This window comes from Oryzias latipes, chromosome 11 (genome assembly GCF_053564925.1).
Source record: "Oryzias latipes strain Hd-rR chromosome 11, Olatipes_Hd-rR_3.1".
NCBI classification, from domain to species: domain Eukaryota; kingdom Metazoa; phylum Chordata; class Actinopteri; order Beloniformes; family Adrianichthyidae; genus Oryzias; species Oryzias latipes.
Window position 1 is genome coordinate 7874465 of NC_136247.1, and position 22440 is coordinate 7896904.

The following is a 22440-nucleotide window of genomic DNA, read 5'->3' on the forward strand; positions in this document are numbered from 1 at the left end:
GGGTTAGCCGTGTCCTTGGGCAAGACTCAAGAAAAATATGATTTTTTCCTGCAGTACGAAACACACGTTTCTCAGTGTGATGTAGGCATGCCCAGAATAACATTATGCGAAGAACATCCAGAACATGTCACCCCCTGGTTATATACATCACCAGGTTTGTTGATTGATTCTACATGAAGTGAACTTCGAAGCACATACTGCCGCTCTGAAAAACGATGGAGACAGAATTGACTTTTATTTTTAATTATGCTACAGAATCGCTTCCATACATAACTTATTAGGGGAAAAAAGCTTTGAACCATCAGCCAAAAATCCACCTTTAAAAAGATTCAAGTGCTTTTTCTCTGCTATTGACTTTTGAACAGACCAAAAAAGCCAGGCTTTTTTTTTAATTTAGCAGAAGAGGACAAAAGTACAAGAAGTAACTCATTTATACCCGATCTGTAAAAAATATATATACAAGTTCCAAGAAAAATCTTTACTCAGTGCAGTGATACTTAGGCATATCATAAATACACCACACAATGTTCTATTTTTTTAAATATTAAAATACACAGCATATGACAAGAAAAATGGATATATTCAGTGTTTTTGCGATTTTCTAGATGTTTTAGTAATTTTTGTATTGGTCTACTTCTTGTTCTCTCTCCACTGTCCTGTCAGGCTCCAACCGTTCACATCAGATGGTCGCCATGGTTCTGCAGTACAGTCTTCCTCTCATCGTCACCCAAAACAGATGTTGCACTTTAGTGTAATCTACTGGCTCGAGTGGCCAGGATAGGCTCCGGCAGCCCCGTAACCCCAAAAGGGACAAAACGGGTTTAGATGATGAATGAAGGTAATCTGCTGGGTCACTTTTATACGTTTTCATTAAAATACAGTAAAGAAAATTTGGCCTAAAAATCTGGACTGAATCGGAACACAATATTTGTTTAATGACTAACTTGGTTTGATGTTTCTTGCCTTTTCTGTAGCATCTTCAGACAGTCTTATAATTTGATGCATTATGAGTAAAATGAATTGACTGGACAGGATTTGATGAGTCCATATACAAAACCTATTGTTTTCTAAAACTGTTGTGGTCTCTTTATTCACATCATCTCAAATGACAGGCAGATGAGGAGTCCCAGTCTGACACAGATTCACACTGCAAACATGTTTTAAATGAAGCTCAAAGGATTGATCCTCTAGTTCTAACGTGTTGGTTCTCATCAGGGTTCTGCATACATCAGGGCAGACTGCAAAGATTCTTGGTGAACCTGTCCATGGGTGTCCATTACTCGCATCTATCCACAATCCACTGAAGAGTAGCTCTGCACCACAATAAGAAGCAGTCCAACCTCATCGGGGCAAGAAGTTCAGTCTCCGTTTAAGATGTAGACGTGTTTGTGTCTTCATCGAAAGCAAGGAACCGAACTCATCTTCCTCCCTGAGTTTTCTGCAGTAGCTCCAACTGGTCTTCAATAGTTTCCAACTCCTGTTTCAGATCCAAAAGCTGGAGCCAAAACATAAAATGAAAACACATTCTGAGGTTATCAAATAAGAAGTTGTTTTAGTGTTCTCCCTGAACTCTTTGAATTGTAATTAAAGCAAGATATTTGTTCTTATATGCTCTTTTTTTTGTAGTTCTTCAACATCTTACAGAAACAAACGTCTTTTTCAGTCAACTCAAAAATCTTTGTCATGTTGCTGCCAAAGGCTAAAATATGACGTCTTGAAGTCAGGGAACGTTTTTGCTTGTTCTCGCAGTTTTGGGTGCAAAAACAAATATTTTGCTCATCATTGAGTCTGGACCAGAGTTCAGGCATAAGGCTAAATTATAAATGAACTTAAATATGACTGCAATTCTTGTGAAAGAAGAAATAAGCAAAAATATGGAGTTGCAGCAGGGCCTCTGGGTTCCTCACCTTCTTGTCCATCTGCTGCCTAACATGAGCGGGAACCTTGGTCAGGTGGTCAGGAGATTGCAGTCTGCAGAGCATTTCCTCTAGTTTCAAAACAAGCTTGCCTCTCTTTTGAGAAAGTTGCAGGATCTGTTTGTCCACATTCACTCCATCCTGATAAAAAAAAAAAATCTGTATTACTTATATAATTGTCCAAACAACCGTTTAAGCTCACAAACGTACTTATTCTTCAAGTGACCCAAATACACCATCGGAACAACTTGGGAACTTTTTCAAACCTGTTTATTAAACTAAAAAAAAGATCTAATGTAATGTGAGTCAGCTACCTCCCCCATAGAGGCTTAATCTCAAAAAGAAAGAAAATAAATGATGAAAAGTCAAATTTCTCTTTTTATTGTAAACAAAAGAACTGGTTAACGAAATATTAAATGAATTATAGTTTCTGCAAGGATTTGGCTTTTCCAGCTTCTTTTTAGTTAAACTTGTATTAGTTTATAGAAGCTGAGATGTGATTGGCTGATGAGACAGTTTTGTGTTAAAGTGCAGCTGAAGTACCTGAAGGTGAAGGTGTACTGTACAGGTGTTATCTACCACACCCACGAGGCTTCCTTCAGGTGGAGGAGTGGAGCAGACAGACAGCTGGGCGCCCGCTCTGTCAGGACAGTAGAGCTGCAGGCTGGACATCCGGCCAAGGGTCTGAACTGCAGACCCAAAGTGCAGGAGGACCTGGGCCTGGCTGGGTGAACACACCACCCACACTGACACCAACAACACACAGTTGGTCTGGCTGCCAGGAAGTTGTTTCATGCATTTTGAGGCCTATTAATTGTGAAGACTTCATGGTAGATGGGTGCAAACTTACTGCTGGGCTTTTCCTTTGTGAGCCCACATCGCGCTCGTAGGGAACGAGCCACCCGGATCACCTCCTGGACCAGCAGGAAGTTCTCTTCTTCTTCTGAGAAGTGCCAATGCTCCTGACAGGACAGAGAGGTTAGAGTACACGGGCGCTCATTCCGGACACCGGCACTTCCACATTCCCTCCTTAAGGGTGCCACCAAATGAACCAAGAACTATGTTTTTGGACACGGGGCTGCCGGAGCCTAACCCAGCAACTGGTGGGCGAAGGCAGCGTACAGCCTGGACAGGTCGCCAGCCTGTCGCAGGGCTACGATCACCCACACACACTCCCATCATATTTCCTTAAATCTTCCATCCAGTCCTTTTATAAGTCTCCTTCCTGAGTTCAAACCTCTGTCCTTTTCCCTCCTCTGAACATACTCTGACCTTCTTGATTTCTTGATCTTCTTACCTGGTCTTTATCTCCAAAACATCTAACATTAGCTATCACAAATAAGACAACATCTCGACCCTCCCCATAAACTTCTACACCTTTTCTTTTGTTCTTGCTAAAACTCTCTACACACCATCCTCCACCTGTTTACAATCACCATTTCATCTCTCCACCTGACTCCCACAAGTCTCTTATGGACTGTTAACTCCAAGTACCTAAAATCCTCCTCCTTCCTCACATCTTCATCCTGTAACCTCATGTCCTATTGGGTTCTTCTTATTCACATGTGAACGGGATCTTTGTCAAACTTCCACGTAGATGATCATCCACCTCTTCCCTGCTTTTGCTGTATAAGACAAAGTCATTTACATGCTTCACAATCCATGTCAAATCTCATCTGTCTGTCTATCACCCCAGCAAACAAGAAGAAGTAGAATGGGTTTTTGTAAGAAAGGAATAAAAACATCTCATGGGATTTTTCATTTAAAGAAAAACATATTATTGAGAGATCCCATTTGTAACCAAAGGAAGTTCTAAAGAAGCTTTCTGATGACTGGATGATGTAACCCTGGAAAGGCGTGTTTAGGATCGTACCAGTTGAGAGGAGCGGGGATACGGCTGCATAGATAGGCTGCTGTGCGCCGGCGCTGTGGGGGTGAATGGCTGTAGCCGCTGCCACAGCTCTTCAGTGATGAAGGGCATGAAAGGGGACAACAGTGTCAGAGACACAGCCAAGCAGTGGAAGAGGACGGAGCGAGCCTCCTGACTCCTGCTGACACCGGGCTCAGTGTTTTTCTGGATCCCCGCCTGCTCCTCAGGCTTTGCCAGGACTGGCTTTACGTACTCCTGATCACACACAGAGAACCCACACACCCTGATTACATTTCCACACTGTACAGACCTCTGCTATATATTGTACAGATTGACATTTTAAACAATAAAGGCATTTCTTATCTTATCTACCAGGGTCATCTCCACCCTAGATCCAGCCATGCTTCTTACCAAGTAGACGTCACACAGGTTATGAACCCAAAAGGAGTACAGGGCGGAGGTGACAGCGTGCAGCTCATAGGCTTCAAAGGCTTGCTCACACTGCTGCACTGTGCTGTAGAGTCTGGAGCAGATCCACCGCTCCACACTGCCTGTAGGAACCGTCTGGAGAGAGAAGAGGACAAAGAACAGTCAGAAGGAGCAAGAGGAGCCCAGAACAAACTCTGTATGTGCGGAAGCTCCAGATCTTGGTAAGCTTTCAGGCTTTCAGGCAAAGTTGCATCTGGAAGAATATTTTTTTTAAACTTTTTAATTCAACAAAAAACAAAACCAAAGGGATATGTATTCATAAAATATGTCCTCTTTAATGCTTAAAAATCTATAGAAACAAGTTAATGGTTTGAGGAACAAGGATAATAATCGAAACTATCTTAAAGTCCCACGACGGTCATCTTTTGATCTATTGTAAAAGCGTTTCCAGTGGTTTTTTAATTATGATTTTGCAGTTTTTAGCCAAAATCAAAAGACCTGTCTCATTTTCTAGGATGTGGTTTCTGCAGAGCGGAAATGGTTAATTAGAAATTCACCTCTGAGTTGTGGGACGGTTGGCTCAAAGCACCTCTCCCTCACATTTTCCACCTGTTTACACTCTCCTGCTAGCTTACAGCCCCTCACACAAAAATGGTGAGCAATATTGGAGCCATCCAGCCGTAAAGTTTTGAGCCAGATTCCAGCTCAGACCAGGAAAACAAAGGCATAGACGGATCTATTTGTCTGCATGTGGATGCATCAGAATGAAGCAGAGCAGAGAGCTTTTTAGAGTTGAAAGCTGTTGAACTTTCACCATACAAATGTGTTCTTGCTGAAACCTCAGTGGATCTAGGAAAATCTTGAGGGACTACACAAAAATGTACCAAAATGTAATGTAAATGCCAAAATGCAACAAAAACATGAAACCAAGCAAAAAAAAGGACTATAATCGTATTACATAAAATGTATTCCAAATAACTAAAAGCATTTGTAGTAATATTTAGTTCTGATCATTCTAGATTCAAATTGTGAATTCTAACATTGTGTACCTGACCAAACAGAGGAAAAATCTTTCTAAATAAACGAGGAGGAGCTAAGTTCCTCTTACTCATACGGAGATTTCTGTAAAAGAGTTTTTCTGCCAATAAAGTTTGGTCCATCCATTTTTTGGCAGCTCTCCTTCTGCCAGTGCAGACAGACCACTGTACCTCTTTTAGGGTCGACACTGGGGCTGAGTTTTCCCCAAGAACTCCAAGTGTGAATTTCAGCGTCTGCCACATCTTGTTGCAGAAGTGTCTGCAGCTTAGGACCTGAGAGACGGACAGACAGATGTCCTCTCCTGACCAACAGACAAACAGACATCTGTCTCATGGCGCTCTGACCAAAAAAACAAAAAAACTCTTTCTCTGCCTTAAACTGGAGGTTTGCTTACCCTGCAGTCTGTGAGAGCAGAGGGCAAATCTCAAAGCGTCAGTTCCACACTGAGGGATTCCTTTCGGGAAGTCCTTCTTCTGTGGGCAAACAGATGAATCAGAAAGTTAAAACAAAAACAATCAGGAGGGAGCCCAGCAAGTTTACTGAAACAAGTTTACTTTACTGAAAAAAGAAAGCACCTGTGCTTCCATGGCTACCAGCTGCTCCCGCGGGTCCAGATTTCCTTCCTTCACTTTTTCCTGAAGTCTCTAAGAGAAGACAGAAAACATTGGGGACTTTTGATTCTTCTGTTCTGAACAGAACTGTGGAAGAGTTTGAAATTTAAGAACCAAGTCAGGCCACATCCAGCCATAAGTCCTCCCAAACATGCCACTAAGCTTCTGCTTCATGAAAACTGTGGATGTTTAACTGGTCTCTCCTTTTTATATTTGTTTGTTCGTCAAATGAGAAATGTTTTGCGAAACAAAAAAAGTTTTTCAAAGTACCTGCAGTGAAACTCCTTGTATCACATCTAAAGGGTCGATGACGTTTCCCAAAGATTTACTCATTTTCCTGCCGTACTTGTCTCTCACCAGAGGGTGGAACAAAACCTGCCAAGGATGAACAGAGGTGGAGCATGATCTGAGCGGTCCGTGCAGCTTCCCTCAAAGAAAACCCAAACCTGTCGGAATGGAAGCCGTCCCGTCAGCTCAGTTCCCAGCATGACCATTCTAGCGACCCAGAAAAAGATGAGGTCGCTGCCTGTTTCCAGCAAAGAATTGGGGTAAAAGTCTTTCAGATCAGGAGTCTGTGGGAGCAGAAGGATGTGTGATGAACTGATCGTTTCCTGTGTGTTGGGTAGTGCTCCAGGATGAGCAGTACCTGTTCTGGCCAGCCAAGCACGGCGAAGGGGAAAAGACCCGATGAAAACCAGGTATCCAGAACATCGGGGTCTGAAAAACACCACAGGAAGAGCCGTAAAATTGACCTGAAGACAGTTTTAAGACCAGAATCATGATAAAGAGAAATACAAAACATAAAAAATTACCGGTACTTAAATTATTGTTTGAACAGTAAGTGTGAATTCACCAGAATGGAAACAGCAAACTGCAAAAACATTTATCATTGAACAAATGTATATTATATATAGGATATATTGAGGTAGTATAATGCACAAGCTCAGTATTATCTACCCACAATTCTTTAAAAAAGTCTGAATTGTAAAAATAAAAAAATAAAAAAAAGAGTAATGTATTTAATGAATTTCAGTCTGAATGTCCTGCACAAAAGCAGACTTTTCTATTTTTCCCCACTGAAATTATCATAAGAAATAATTAAAAAAAGTATTTGTAGATCATCTACACCTGAAACCTCAACTGAACTCTGAACTGGAGGTAACTGAAGTAGCAGCAGCATCAAGTTACCTTGAGTCAAAATGACGTCCTCTGGCTTGACTCCATATCTGCTGGCAGCTCGACTTCGAGCCTCTTCTTCACTGCGCCCCCACACCCACTGCTCCTGTATCAACACGCGAGAACTTACAGAACACAGCTTTCACACTTGCTTGAGTGTTTCTCACTCACACACACACACACACACACACACACACACACACACCTGGATTTTGTTGGTAGAACCCACAATCTGGACTTGGTAAGCAGGGATCTGATGGCCCCACCACAGCTGTCTGGATATGCACCAGTCACTGCAGGGCAGAAGTAACACCGTGTTCAAACCATTATCAGCTCATAGCCATCCAGCTAAGATCTGCTGCTAGGTGCTCTACCTGATGTTACACAGCCAGTTCTTCCACGTTTTTGTATAGTGCGGGGGAACGATCTGCAGCTCTCCGTCCTCCACAGCCTAGCGGGGGCAGCAGGTAAATGTTCACATCTGCAGGTAGGCTTTGAACGGGTTTCCCCACAGACTCACCTGCACAGCTTTCTCTGCCATCCTGTTGCAGCGCAGGAACCACTGCCTTTTCAGAAGAGGCTCGATGATGTCACCTGTGCGGCTTTAAAAACAAACAAAAAAAAAAAAAACATCAAAAGGTTTCTTCCCAAACTGCATTTATTAAGCTCACTAAAAGATGCCCTTCCATCAAAATGACCCACCAACAGGATCTTGGAGTACTGCCTTCCCTACCTGCACACAGGTAAAGTCATGGCATGACTCTTCTCCCCTCTGAACAGCCTCTTCTCAACGAGAGCATCTATCACCAGCTGCCTGGCATCGAACCGCCTCACGCCCTGCAGGGAGGATCGCAGGTGTAACAACAAAACTGCTGGTTTCTCATAGCTTTAAGACCACAGGTCTGCTGCATGTACCTGCAGCCACGGGCCGCATAGGGGGCTCATCCTCCCGTCCCCCTCAATTACAGAGAGATGCGACAGCGAATGTCTCTGAGACAACAGGAAGTCCACATGGTCGTGGGCAGGGGTCACCTTCATAGCACCTACAACACACACGCATCTTTATTATCAACCCTTAAGACTCCATGCAGAGATTACAAGCAGCATGGATTTTTTTTAAAAAGCTGTAGAAAAAGATGTATCCACCCGTTCCTAGCTCCATGTCCACAGCTGTGTCTGTAATGATGGGGAGCAGCCTGTTGGTAAATGGGTGTCTGACCTGTTTCCCATGAAAAGCCTTTAACAAAACAGAAAAAAAAACATGAACCACTAAGAAAGAGGAATAGCTCAATTTAACATGGCTTTCTTCACAAAGGTTTTTTTTTTTTTAACAGAATATGCTGAAAAAAATCCTTCTAGACCCACTCCGATTGACTTTTAAACTATTTTAATATCATTCCTAGAGATATTAATTATGATTTTGCCGTTTTACAGCAAAATAAAAATAAAACTGTGTTGTTTTCCAGGGCATAGTTTTTGCAGAGCGGCAGAAGTTCATTAGAAATTCACCTCTGAGTTGTGGGCGGGACTGTTAACTCAGAGCAACCCTGTCCCCCTTGCCCTGTCTCTTGGTGAGAGCGTGGAGCAGCAAGCTTGTAACTCACCCAGTGTATGATCTATGTCACAAATAAAATCTTTTTCCAACAATATTTTTTCCATCTGCTCCTGATTCACAAAAATTTGAATAAAGAAATATTTCAAAATGAATTATTTTGCTTATTTGTTTTAAATATCTGTTCCCTATCATCAGAAAAATGCCCAAAAAAACATGTTAAAAAACACAAAGAGCAAGATTTTCATCTAAGTAGATCTTTAAAACAAGATTTCTTAAATCCGTTTTAGTACTACTGTTCGTGTATGATTTCAGTAAGGGTTAATGGCTGACGCAGTGTGTCCGACGCTTCAGCGAAGTGCGTTTAGTAAGGGTTAATGGCCAACGAATTATGGATTATCACTTTTTAACGCACGCTGCGGAAACTTGAACCGTCCGACGCTTCCGCGGCGTGTGTTAAAAAGTGATAATGCATATTTCGAAGGCTATTAACCCGCTTATACCATGGTCACTTACAAAAGAAATAAATAGTAACCAGTTTTTAGTCCTTAATTCTTTTTTTTTTCCAATTTGGATCGCTTTTCTCACAAAAAGCGGACAAGTAGTCTAATAGTCTGCGCCGCGCCGCACCGCACCACCACTGCAGTCAAGACTTGCCGATATAAAGTGATATATATATGCTGATCTTTCCGATTGGTTGAATAAAGCATCAGTTCAGAGAGAAAGTTCACCTCTTACCGCTTGTTTTTGTCCAAATGATGAAGCAAAAGGTTGTTTTAAAGAAGCCGGCACAGTGATACAAAACATTTAAGCTAGGTGACCGGAACTTCTTCTTTCACCGTGCGGTTATCCTGTGGTATATCACTTTTTAACGCACACCCAGCAGCCAATCAGAATTGAGTATTCACCCGGACCATGGTATAAAATGCATTATGGGTCAGAAAAGCTACTTGTGTTAAAGTCACCACCAGACTAGATCGACTGTAAAGCAAGCACTGGCCTGATATCGAGGATCGTCGGGGTGGACCGCTACGGAAACGTCTCCGAGCATCGTCTCAGGACGGGTGGTGGATACCACCACTTCTGCCTCTGAAACCCATGAACCAGGTCAGTTAGAAAGTGGAATCCAGCTGGACCACACAGCTGGTGTCCCTGATCTCACCGAGGCCCTCTACAGGATACGCAAAGGTAAACATGGCACCAAACTCTACCGGCTTTTCATAGCCGGGAACAAACATCAAGGTCTTCCCACACAGATCCTTCCAGTCGACCTGCAGTTAAAAAAATAAAAAAATAAAAAAATCACATTTCCACTTTGTAGTGCTGTGAAAAAGAAAATGGATAAAATCAACAAAGCACCCTCAGCTCACAAACATGATTGAAATGATAATAAATAAATAAAAAACTGAATTCTGAAGGAATTCTCTCCAGATGCTCTGTGAATCTGATGTGGCTCAATGCTCTTTGTTGGTCACATGGTCATGTTTCTAAGGAAGTCTCACCTCAATGTCGGAGATGGCAGATTGAAGAGCGCAGCTCCAGTTCACCAAACCCTCAGAGCGATAAATCAAACCTGAATCGCAGAGCCTGACGAAAGCTTCTGTCACAGTGCTGCAAAAACCCTGCAATCCAAACCAAATCACAACATCTCACTTCATTTGTATGCTCTACTGCTTGTAGCATAAGAGAATTCAGCTGGTGTCAGCTCAGCAGTGGTTGATGATCTTTCAGGCTGTATCTTCACATGCATCTAAACAGAAAATTGGGTTTAACTGGGACTCACTGGATCCATAGTGAATCTGGCTCTGCTCCAGTCCAGAGAGGCTCCAAGCCGTCTCAGCTGCTGGTAGATTTCATCTCCTTTCCTGGAAGCCATTCAGAGGAAACATGACAGGAATAGCATAACAAACAAACTCATCTGAGGTCAACAGGGAAGAGGACTTACTCATTCTTCCACTTCCACACCTCCTGCAGAAACTCATCTCTGGTGAAGTCCTGTCTGCGCTTCCCTTTCGTCCCGACAAGTCTTCTCTCCACCACTGCCTGGATATAAAAACAGGGGAAGAATTTGCACTTCACTCATTAGATGACGTGTGTTCCCCACTAGTATGCTTTAAATAGATTTATTCCGGAAAGCCTGCACAATAAATTGCAAATGTATTGTTATTGCAACAAAAAACTGTGCAATATGGCTTTTTTTTCTTCTTTTTCTCTTTACAGAGAAACTTCCTGATAATCTTGGTCTTCTTCCTGTTGTCAGCTTCAACATCTGATTAAGAAAAGGGTTATGAGATTATCAAATTAACAATAATATCTTTACATGCTAACTGGTTTAATTTATCCAGTATAAAACCAGTTAAATTCAATTCAGTTCTGTTTATTTAAAAAGTACCAATTAACATCTTAGACTGTTGCTTCACAACAGACAAAAAAACTCAAATAATGATAAATTCATTGCAATTGTTATTATCCAATTTATTCCAACAATTCCTAAATATTATACTCTAAATTGGACCTGATCATCTGACATAGCCCAAATTGTTAAAACTGTGACTTAAAATTACAGTAATCCTGTATAAGGGACTAATTGATTACATTAAAGTGACCAATCACCAACTGTGGAGAGGGAAAACTGCTCGTATAAATAGAATAATAATAAAACTTTCACCAGAACCAGACTCGGTCGGCCATGAGCAGCCTGAGTTTGGAAGAACAAGAAAGAAAAAAACACACAAAACCATCTGTTATAAAAGAGATGAGTTAGAAACTGAAGCCACGAAAGAACAGGAAGAAGACAGATGAAAACAAAGTCTTTGGAACATCTGTAACAAAAAGGAAGGGAAACATTAGCAACTACAGAAAAAAATTGAATACAAGGCAGAAAAAGGAAAAAAAAATCGGAACAGCTGTTATCTACGACAGTTTTAGGGCCACCAAAAGAAAAAAAAAAAGTATAATTACGAGATTTTAAGTTGTACATTTAAGAAAAAATTCGTAATTTTCCGAGATTAAAGTGGAAGTGAGCATACAGAGCAGTGCAGTGCAGAGCAGACCGACTAAACTCAATTGAACAGGTCAGCTGAAGGTTTATTGATAACGTTCCAAATGTTTGGAAGTTCATTTGTTTGATTTACGATTTATTAATGTTTTATTTATTGATGGGTGGTTTGCAGGATCCCTGCAGCCGATGAAGCCATCGGTGTCCCTGCAGCTGTCCACTTCCATCCTTTCTTCCTCCACCAAAGACACGATCTCTACGTTTGTGCGATGCTTCCGTCCAATGAGTTATAACTCAGTTATATCGCGATATAACTCATTGCTTCCGTCTGAGGAGGAGCACTTTTTGGCATTTTCAACGTTCTAATGCTAATATAACAGAACATTTTCATTCCTCTTTACTGTTTTATGTTGAAACGGAACGCTTCATCTGGAGGAGAGGGCGCATGTAACACTGTTTACTTCCGCATTGGTGTTCGGATGACAGGTTCATGACTTAAGGTGACAAATGAACTTCAGGCTGCAGTGGTCCTCTACCTCCAAATGTGTCTCTGAGCTCCTTATTTTACATATGAAACTCCGCTTTACCGACACCGAACCCCGGAAAGACGGCTCCACTGAGAATAATCTGATTTTGAGTCGCCAAAAGGTTCAGAATCTCTTTGTTTTTTAAATATATCCTGAAATAAAGCTTCGCAAAAGGCTCCACATATTTCATCTTCAAGCTAGGTTCCGATAAACGGAAAACTTTGGGGATTTTTACTCGTTAATCTATGACTTTTTTCTCGTAAATTTAGAGATTTTAAGTAATAAATTTACAAAAAAACCTTCCCATAATACTCCGCTACTATTAAAGCTGCCACTTCAACACTACTATGGCATCTCATTTGGGATAATTTAAGAGCAAAAAGCAGAGTTTAAGGGGGCATAATATGTCTGAAACCCTATTGGTCAATTTTCATCATTTAAATGCTACCAGCTATGAAGAGGGAAAATAAAATAAAAAAGGAAAATGAGATGAAGGCATTTGTACCTGTGTTGCAATTCCTGCATGATCACATCCAGGAACCCACAGAACTCTGCAGCCCTGCATTCGCCTCCTGATGGGGTGAAAAACGAAGGAGTTACCAAGCGGTCGCCTCTGTAAACATGTGGACAAGGATTCAGAAACCTGAGGCACGCATGCCTACTGTGGTGTGTGGAGGGAAAGACAGTGGCACAGGGGTATGTGACAACAAGGAGCACCCAATCTGACGTCAGTTTGTAGTCTGTTTTGAAGTATCCAATCCTATTGCTGTAGGCATGACATACAACAAATGCAGTACTTTTTGCTTCAAACAATACTTTTTCAACTTTGATCTATGTTCCTTGTGCAATATTGTTATGAAAGCACTTTTTTGAGGTGATGCCCAAATATGTTTAAAAAAGCCATTTGTGAGTTAAATAACATTTAAGATATAATGCAAAATGATTTTGTATTTTTTTGTATTAGAGTTCACATTATGGTTGGTGATGGCACAGTTGTTAAGCACAAAATTTCAAATTTGCACTTCATGTCTGAAATGTTGCTGACCCCTGATGCAGACTAAGGTGTGAGGCGTTACCATCGAACCAGAGCGTCCTCCACAGCCACGGTGAGAGCGTGGCCCAGGTGCAGAGAGCCAGTCACATTAGGAGGCGGGATGCACAAAGAGAAGGTCTGGTCCGTCCGGTGGGGCAGGTGATCCTGTGAGCATACAGATACTCTGATGAACATGGCTCAGTAGTTTGGACTCTATCGGTTTGAGATCGCCATCACCTCTTCCAGCAAACAATTCTTGATCTACAACAACCACCAACCTGAGCTGCTCCTTTCAACAACAAACAACGGAACAATTTTTCTCATCTAGTATAGTAATATAGGAGAAAACGTGTTGTTGTTCAGCAAGTTTGCAGGAAATGACTGTAGAACCTGTGAGAATTGCAATCTTTAACTTTCTAAAGTGTAATGTTGGCAGTTATAGGTGTGGGCAGGAGCATATTCATTAATCATTAGTGTTCAGTTTGGTCTGTCTATACAAGTTTGTTCAATTTAAAGCTGGTCTAACATTAAATAAAGTCATTTTGGTGCACAAAACTACTATAACCGTTTTAAACTGTGACATTCCTGTCTGTAAAATTAATTCCAGTTTGCTAAAAGCAAATTTCACTCTGTCACTCTGGTGCATGGTAACTAATGCGACTTTGACTTACAAGATTAGGAAAACTTGCAGGTTATTGTGCTGAAAAAAGAACTTTTGTAATAAAATCCTCACATGCTGCTCAGGTCTGAAGAAGCCCTCTTTTTCCCACCATTCATACCAGCTGGACTCCACAAACTCTGGACTGTATGATGACGGGAACACCGAGCTAACATCTGCAAAAGAAACAGTGAAGGAATGCAAGTTTGCAAAGACATGCGGCAGACGACGACAACAGCAAAAAATAAATAAAATAAAAGACATTTGGAGTCACCTTTCTTCATCCCAGGAGGTGTTAGGTCTCTGTAAACGACCTCCTGTGTTTGGCTCCATTTTTCCACTTTACCTTCACCACCCTAAAAGAGGCAAAAAGTTATATTAGCACAGATGGACCAATATTGACATTTATTTCACAGACAAGCTCCAAAACCATTGACTCTTATATCTAAGCCAGGCTGGTTTCCAGGTGTCTCCCTGCAAAGAACTTTAAAAAACGATGTCACTGATTTTTGCACCAAAACGGTAGGAGGGGAAGTAAATCACACACCAAAAAAAGTTTAAAAAGAGACTGGCAAATTCCTTGATTTTTTCTTAACATCTATTCCTTAATTTCCTTTCTTAACATCCATTGGATAAGACCTCTCCAGCATACCGGCTGCTGCTCGGCTGACAGGATGACCTCCTCTCGCTCCAGTCTCCGTCTCCGTTTTTCCGCGCGGGGCCGCGTAGTGGAAGAAGAGGAGGAGAGGAAGTAGTGACAAGACAGGGGACATGACAGACCCTGTGGCGAAACAGAACAGAGCCGAGACGGAGTTTTTACCGCCCGCCTCACGCCGGACAGACACGCTGTCCTCCACATCTTTACCTCCGTGTCAAAACCGGAAACCACGAAAGCGGGAGCTGCCAAACAGCTGAGAGCTTCATTATAACCACAAATTAATAGTCACCATGTCGCAAACTTATTGGAGATTTGAAAATCACCATCAAAGCCAAATAAGCTTTCAAAACAGCAAAAAAACAAAAAACAAAACAACAAGTATTATTTAAACGCCTATCACTTCCGATTCGATTGGTTCTCGTTTGAGAGTGGGGACAAAAATACCAGACGGACCGGATATACCGTCGACAAATAGTACGTTTGTAAAATCACTCCCCACTGATATAAACAAAAGTCATTTTTCAAAATAAAATGAATCGTGAAATATTTTGCTTGTGATTTTTTTACTTAGCTTTTTAACACATTCACAGAAGAAGTCCCTGCGTCTACAGGATCTTATGTAAATTTTTAATAGTCTTTGATGATAACGTTAACTGAATGGGGGAAAAAAGCACATTTACAACAGTCGGTAAACGTAAAATCGGATCGGGTCGTATGATTCAATCGTCGACGTATTTAAGAAAACACTTCAAACTTGGTGCTAGCTAACTTGCTGGGGGGTGGGGGTGGGGGACGACCACGACAATCGTGCATCTCCAGTCTATGAAGGTAGGGTCAGGAAATGTCTTCTCCGGTCTGGGCGTAAACATGAAAATGCAAGACACTGGGCAGTTTATTTTGAAAAACGGCAGCCCAGTTCCTGTTGCCAAATGTCTCTTCCGTTTGAGTCTGAGCTTACTTGTTGTGTAACTTGAATCGGGTGCACTACAGCTCTGCTGGGACATTTGCCAAGTTAAGCTTACATTGCTACCTTTTTAAACCCGTGTTTCTTTATTTCGCTCCGTCTTTGTCGCCGGTACAGCGTCATATCCGTTGCTAGGGGCGGTGGCTGGTTCGGTTCTGAGAGGAGGCTAACGGGCTAGTTAGCAGCGCTGCTACAGGATGGCGGAGGTTCCACCAGGGACATCAAGTGAAACCATCACAGAGACTGTCCAGACCAGCCCCCCGACGCAGCAGCAGCAGGTAAAGAAAGGATCGTGGGATGGTTCGGCTCAGGGTCTTCTTGTTGTGTTGTGTTTATGACGGCGGCTCTGCGAGGCCAAGCTGCTACGTCTGTAGTCCGCCTCTGACTTGGAGAAGGATGGAGTCTCTTCACAAGGCCTCCCGGCTTAATTATCGAGCTAATTGTGTGTGGGGCATCACTGTAGCCACGAATGGGTTTGGAATTAGCATATTTTGGTGGAATTATCACTTCTTTCTGTGCATTTATTTAGGAATTCTTTATTTATAGCACCACACTGGCAACAAAAACTAAGGACGAGTAGCAGCTTAGTCAAATATATTTGGACTTTACGACATATTGGATTGGGTTAAAATATGCACAGCCATTTTAGTGTAGCCATCAGAGAATATGGCTCCAAGTACTAAAGCAAGTGTTTCAGTTGTTAAAGTCAGATGGGCTGTCATTAGATTTGTAGATGATGGCTTTGCCTTTCAAGTTTCCCAAAATTGTAATCTAGTCAAGCATCCGTGGGGATGTGCTAGATCAGAGCTGCCCAATCCCGGTCATCGAGATTTGACACCCTGCCTGTGTTCCAGCTCTCCCTGCAGGTGTGTTCAGTCAGTCAGAAGGAGGAGACGCCTAAGTCAGCGTATCAGCAGAAAAAACTGGAAAACAAGCAGGATGGTAGGTGGGTTCTGAGGACCAGGATTGGGCAGCCCTGTAGTAGATGAATAAATGGGGGCCATGAAGGGCCCCCTCAGCCCATTGAACTAAAAAGATTTGCTGTTTGCTTTTTTGCAGATTTCACATCTCAGTTGTGCATTCGCTCTTTAGACAGGTAGTTAGAATTTTAGAATTAATCTGGAAGAGCAAAAACCCTTTTGGAACACGTGAACACTGGGACTTTTGGTCATTGTTTGAACCCTGGTCTGCTTGCAAACACAGATTTGCAGGTTTGTTCTGAGTTGGTTAACCTGTACGGTATGTTTTGTTTGGCAAGTGTGAAAGCTCACCCAAATTCTTTAAAGAAAAGGTTTTGATACTTTGTTGTGATTTCAGATTAACTTTTTGAGGACAGAAGAGATTAAGCTAACCAGAAGGGGCTACATAACATGAGCGGCATAAGTTTCATGTTTGCCCTGTACACAGGACTGATGGGTCCCTATGTGTTGTCAAATTCCTTTATTGCGTTTTGTGTTCATGGCACAATTGTACCAAAAATGTGGGCCAGAAGTCCAGAGAACGGTACCATGGCTCACCCATGTAAACAGGCCAGATGTTGTGTGTTCAAGATTTGAGAGTGAACTGGGGTGTGTTCCAGAAAGCAGGTTATGCTAGTTACCACTGTAAATTTGAGGCTAAGGAAGCGGATAACCTCAGCTTTCTGTTCCAAAAAAGGAGGTATGTTTCAAGGTATGTCAAGTTGCTATGGCAACTTATGCTCTAAACATAACCTGGTCTGGAGCAGGTTTAGTTGAAGGTTAGTTTGTTTTCAGAGAGGTGAAGCAGCATGACGTGTCCATTTGAAGATGATTTAGTGGATGAAGAAGCTCAGATAATTCTTTTTCCACGAGAGAGGGTGATAAGACCACGTATGGATGTTGTAGAGATAAACTTTTTTACATTAATCTAACTTAATATTTTGCTTCAGTTAAGATAAATTATGTATTTAGGTCATCTTAAAAATAACACATAGTTATCAAACAGTTAGTTTACTTTCATTCAAATTAATTCAATTAAGTAGGTGTAACTTTGGTGCTGCTGTTAAATCGGCACCGCAAGGAATTGTGGGATACCGTTCCCAAAAAGAAACATTTTCTTTTTCCTACGGGATATATATATATATACACACACGTTTGATTTGTCCACCGTTCCGATGCACCCGTAGTGCCTTTTGATGGCCGTATAATCTACCCCTTCATTAAAATCTCAGACTCAGTCTCACTGAAGTATAGCTCTCTCTTTTTTCTCCACGCGTTTCCATGGTGACTCCGGAAATCGGCGATCCACTGAGAATGTCTTTCTGTACTTGAGGTGCACGAGCATTAACCCAGGGTTACCAAGTCGAGCGTAATTACGCCAACTCATATCCGGTCTTTTGGAACCGACATACCCAGAGTAAGCAAGTTCAGGCGGATTTCAGCCAGAGTTCAGGGTTAAAGTCAGGAAAGTTTAAACATGCTTTACCCCTGTTCTTGGGGGTCAGATGCTTTCGTCACAGAACAAATCATGTTCTGTGAGTAGGTTCCTTTGGGATTTGGACCCAGCTCCTATAAAAAAAATGTAAAAAAAAAACTCTCCACCAAATTTTCAATTTTTCTAACTAGTTTTTCTATCAGATTTCCAGGCGTGATTTCTCACTTCAGGAAGCCGTGCTGCTTTGAGTCCAGTGGCTGCAGGCTGATATCACAGAGAACCCTAATAGCAAAGCAATTCAATTTGTATGGCGTGTTTAGTACACACAAGCACTTCATAGTGCTTTCATGCAGGACAAAGCAAATAAGCAGGTTGATGATGGCATCAACCTTTCAAGTTGATAAACAAAATCAGTGAACAATAAATAAATCAAAATAAAATTGTTTTCCCAAAGTGCAAAATTTTCTGTCCTGGTGCATCAAATACATTTGTAATTCTTCTACAGTATTAGAAGAAAGCACTGTACTTTTGTTGTTTTCTTTCAATAAAAAAAAACCCATAAGTCTGGCACTAATTGGAAATTTAAAATCAGATCTTTCATCAAATCCATGTCCCCGTTTGTTTAACAGACTAACAAAATGAATTGTTTCCTCCAAATGAATGCATTACCAGTGAGCCCATTTATATTTACATTAAATATCTTTTTTGTTTGTTTGTGGAGATATTCATTTTTATAAAAGGCATGTCGAAGGGATAATCCGATGTCCTTTATGCAATAATAGCAGATATCAGATTATCACAGATTATCAGATTAGCACGTGTCTTTTAAGAAGACCAATACTTCTCAGCATGCAGCCACCTCTATCCAACAAATGTGTTTTATATCTGTGCATGTGGAAATGAAACACTGGAGAAGGAAGTCATATGAGAGGCCAGAGTATTAAGTATCCAAGGCAATTACTGTTTCTTTAAACTGATTGATTAAATAATAATATGTAAAGGTTTTTTGTTTTGTTTTTGATGGGTTTGGGTTGAGAGAGTTGCATTATTATGCATCTGCATTAAGTGCTCAAATTTCAGTGCAAAAAGTGCAGTTATTAATGTGGCTCTTTAATAGATTATAGAATGATAACACGCATTTAGACACATCTAATGGCTGGTTGGACCAAAGGCTTTTACCTCACTCTCTGTTGTTGCTGGAAACCATCCTTATGAAGAAACACAAAGCCACAAAAACTCATTTTGACGAGCAGAAACCAACAGCTAAGAAGCAGCCAGGCAGCAGCAATCTGCATGTAAACTCATAGACTAATTTCTCTGAAGTTTCCTTCTGAAACCAAGCAACTTAAAGATAAATGAGATCGTTTAAATCATTTGTATTCACCGCGTGTCTATTTTAGGAGGGACGGAGCCTGACAATCAAGCTGAGGAAGAGGAAGACGGAGAAGAAAGTAGAGTGGTCCAGTGACACAGTGGACAACGAGCATCTGGGCAGACGGTCCTCAAAGTGTGAGTTCCCAAAACAAATGAACACAGTACGGAGATCAGTCAGCATGTTAGCATGTTCAGCAGCTAGGTTTTCGCATTGAGTGGGTATGAGAACTGGACTGAGTGACACCCCCCCCCCCACCACCCCCCCCATGTTCCAAATACGAAGTACCAACTGGCTCTGAGAAAACAAAGTCCCATAGATGTCTATCCCTTGTGCTATCTTGTGGGGTCATCTAGACCCACTAGACAGTGCTCTGAACCTTTTTTCTTCAATGATTTGTGATTTTCACTGGTGTTCATGGATTACATGAAATCCTCTCCACCTTTGTCATGGTAGGGAGAACACATCAAAGTAAGGGTGGGGTCATCTGGACCCCTCAAAATAGCATAAGGGCTATAGAGAAATGAACAGCTGTCAGAATAATAATTCTTTCTGTTCCTTTTTTTTTTTATCTTGCTAATTTTTTTTTCTGTTGTGAAAGTTATTCAAGTTATAAACTGACCAGTGAGATGCCTCAAAAAAAGAAACTTTAACAAAGTTTGATTGACTGATTCTCCCAAGCCCATTTTTAGTGGAAGAGGTGTTGTCTTCTACCAAGCTCACTCTTTATTGGGGAGAGTGGTTGCCATATAAACGACCCAGCCCAATCACTATTTGGTTCTAGCTTCATGTGGTCTGACTTCTACATAGCGACGTCCATAGTGCTAAAAAAACAAAAAAACAGCAACTGAGTTGACTTCATTTGGTTGGAGCTTGAATGAAGTAAGTCTTTTTCTAAGGGTGACATCCCACTTACTCAGTCCAGTTCTCATATAGTCAATGAATCTGGTCTCTACAGATCAACTGGTCGATCTTGAGATAATAGCAGGTCCCCGATTGGTCATAGTTGGTTTAACCTTCAACACGCATTCAATGGACACGTTTTGTACACAAAGTGCGAAAACAGAGAAACTTGCATACCTACACATGAACACGAGAGTTTTGAACGTGATCGCTTGAAACACGCATTTGCTGTACTTACACTTTTTATTGCAAGTAGACACATGAACGCACGTCGCCTAGTGCGCTGTGAACATTGCCAAAGCTGATGTCTGAAGGTGGTGATAAATCTGAAATAACTGGCAGTTGTTCCCAGTAAATCTTAAACAAAATCACAGGAAAATTTCGAGGGACACTTTAAATTAAAAGGAAGTCATTGAGATTAAGACTTATAAACCTGTAAAGGATTATGTGAGTTATATTAGATCTGGAATAAAAGAGAACTGTTGGGCAGCTTTACTGCAGATATTAGACTGTGGAGGACTCCCCATTGTAGATATAATTTGTAATCGTACCTTTGCTGATGCGATGGAACCAGATAAGTAATTTTGTTCTAGGTTCATTTGTAAAAGTTCATTATTATGTCAGAATGTATGAAGACTATAAAACAAAGTTGTGCTTCTGTTTCCAGGCTGCTGTATTTATGAGAAACCCCGACAGTTTGGAGAGTCTTCCTCCGAGAGTGAGGGCGACGAGGACGACGACGAAGGCTGCGGCAGCGCCAACTGCATCCTGGGCCACGGCCGGCGAGGCCATGGACAGAGAGGGGAGGGCCAAGGCACGGGCCCCCCAAACTCCAGGGGCTCCCCCACCCACTAATGATCAACTCGGCTCGGTGGGCACAGGCGTGATTGGAATTCTTCATCATTTCATGGACCCGCAGTCCTCTTTGAGTTCAGCCCCTCTGGGGTAGCCGCAGATGAGCCCGGCCCCAAACGCTTCTGCTATTTTTCCAGATCGTTAGACCCAGAACCACCTCTTTTGGCTCCTCCATCCGAAGGAACCACTTCTCTCCTATCCCAGAACCGCATGTTTTCACTCTTCTGCAGTAAATCTCACACCGCAAAAAACCCTGCCACTGCTTAACAAGTACAGAGTTTTTTTTCCCCGCCATCCCAAATTCTTCAACACTTTTTTTTTTTTTATTCTTGTTGGATAAACCTGTGAGAGGTGGTGAAACTGTATTGCAGGTTATCGCTGGATGGTCTCGTCTAAATGCTGCAGTTGCTTCAGTCGCTGCTGGTTTGTTGTTCTCCGACATGAAACCTGAACAATACCATCTCTTCCAGCCTGGTAAGCCTCAAGCCCTTTTCCCCTTCAGAGGTTGAAAGGTCACCAGGGGTCATCGAGCTGCTCTCCTCCCACGAGGCTGCAGGATCAGTCAACTTCAAGAATGACTTTTTGTTCTCACCTGTCACAGGTGATGCTTTGTTTTTATCTAGTTTGAAAACCAGGCTGAAGTGCGTTTTAAGATGTATCATTTCCTTTAAGCCTGCACAATGCAGCGACAACACAGCTGGGAGGTTTTCAGTCCATCACCCAAGCCCAGAGAACACGCATCCCGACCCCCCCCACTCACTCCTCCACATGTTCACATGTGGATCCTGCCCACATACTAACTGCAGGTTAGGTCACCATATCCGGAAGCTTCCTCACCGTCATGTTTTTTGGGAGACTGGACCTCGCAGCTGTACTAGAATGATGCACTCATGTTTGCTGGTGTCATGAGTGCATCAAAAGTGATGTTTTTGTTTGTATTGCCATTCAGTTGTGAAATAAATGTTATTTTTAAGTGAACATTTGTTTAATTGAAAACTGTTCCTAACCTCGAATAGAAAACAGATTAGCTGGACCATCGCTCTCAAAATGGACTCAGAATCAATTTGATTCTCAGCAACTTACATTTTTATTTTTATCATAAACCAATTTTGGTTGCAAAAAAAAAAATGGAATACTTTTTATTCAGCATATGCTAGCCTGTATAAACGCGCTATTAAAATATTGCTCTTTTTTTTAAAACTTTTTTTATTCTTCAGAATTCTGTATTTTCAGCCTCAAACTGCTCCTGGGGTAACAATCCTAATTTCTCAGACCTTTGTTTTCTGGTTTCAGTTCTTTAACCTTAAATCTCTCTATCAATGATTTCCGCCTCCGATCAAGGTAAACTTGAAGCGGTCAAAAAGAGACGTAGAATTTTTTTATTGTCTTGTTTTTGGCTGTGACTGTACCAAATCAGACAAAATTACCGTAATACTGAAATAATTTGTAAAATGCAGAGAATTCTGTATTAGTCTGCAGTGGAGAA

At 41.6% G+C, this 22440-nt stretch overlaps 2 protein-coding genes across 4 annotated transcripts; one reads left to right on the forward strand and one right to left on the reverse strand.

The window, feature by feature from the left end:
* Positions 1-218: 218 nt before the first annotated feature.
* vars2 (valyl-tRNA synthetase 2, mitochondrial) lies at positions 219-14926 on the reverse strand. 3 transcript variants are annotated; one of them, XM_023960075.2, is made up of 29 exons: positions 14461-14926; positions 14083-14164; positions 13884-13984; positions 13194-13315; positions 12623-12689; positions 10538-10635; positions 10376-10457; positions 10095-10214; positions 9755-9863; positions 9593-9681; positions 8187-8277; positions 7956-8083; positions 7774-7877; positions 7561-7642; positions 7415-7491; positions 7246-7333; positions 7053-7146; positions 6511-6581; positions 6311-6436; positions 6135-6239; positions 5829-5897; positions 5648-5726; positions 5424-5554; positions 4198-4350; positions 3790-4041; positions 2767-2878; positions 2460-2662; positions 1908-2057; positions 219-1495 (listed from the first exon to the last, which is right to left on the reverse strand). In XM_023960075.2, exons 1-29 carry the CDS (start codon positions 14665-14667, stop codon positions 1418-1420), a joined length of 3270 nt encoding a protein of 1089 aa, XP_023815843.1. In that variant the 5' UTR covers positions 14668-14926; the 3' UTR covers positions 219-1417. The 3 variants fall into 3 exon arrangements, 2 of the variants coding, with proteins under 2 accessions (XP_023815843.1, XP_023815844.1); XR_013658837.1 differs by lacking the exons at positions 219-1495; positions 1908-2057; positions 2460-2662 and adding an exon at positions 3411-3541; XM_023960076.2 differs by lacking the exons at positions 219-1495; positions 1908-2057; positions 2460-2662; positions 2767-2878 and adding an exon at positions 3295-3541.
* Positions 14927-15365: 439 nt separating this feature from the next.
* ppp1r11 (protein phosphatase 1, regulatory (inhibitor) subunit 11) lies at positions 15366-21932 on the forward strand. The gene is made up of 3 exons (XM_004074168.5): positions 15366-15708; positions 19225-19333; positions 20767-21932. Exons 1-3 carry the CDS (start codon positions 15628-15630, stop codon positions 20952-20954), a joined length of 378 nt encoding a protein of 125 aa, XP_004074216.1. The 5' UTR covers positions 15366-15627; the 3' UTR covers positions 20955-21932.
* The last annotated feature ends 508 nt before the right edge of the window (positions 21933-22440 follow it).

Coding starts and splice junctions, on each gene's coding strand:
- vars2 (XM_023960075.2), bottom strand. CDS start 14,667: ATGTGGAGGACAGCGTGTCTGTCCGGCGTGAGGCGGGCGGTAAAAACT. Junction 13,985..14,082: donor ACCTCCTGGGATGAAGAAAG/GTGACTCCAAAT, acceptor TTTCTTTTGCAG/ATGTTAGCTCGGTGTTCCCG. Junction 10,636..12,622: donor ATGCAGGAATTGCAACACAG/GTACAAATGCCT, acceptor TTTTATATCCAG/GCAGTGGTGGAGAGAAGACT.
- ppp1r11 (XM_004074168.5), top strand. CDS start 15,628: ATGGCGGAGGTTCCACCAGGGACATCAAGTGAAACCATCACAGAGACT. Junction 15,709..19,224: donor CCCCGACGCAGCAGCAGCAG/GTAAAGAAAGGA, acceptor TGTCTATTTTAG/GAGGGACGGAGCCTGACAAT. Junction 19,334..20,766: donor GGGCAGACGGTCCTCAAAGT/GTGAGTTCCCAA, acceptor TTCTGTTTCCAG/GCTGCTGTATTTATGAGAAA.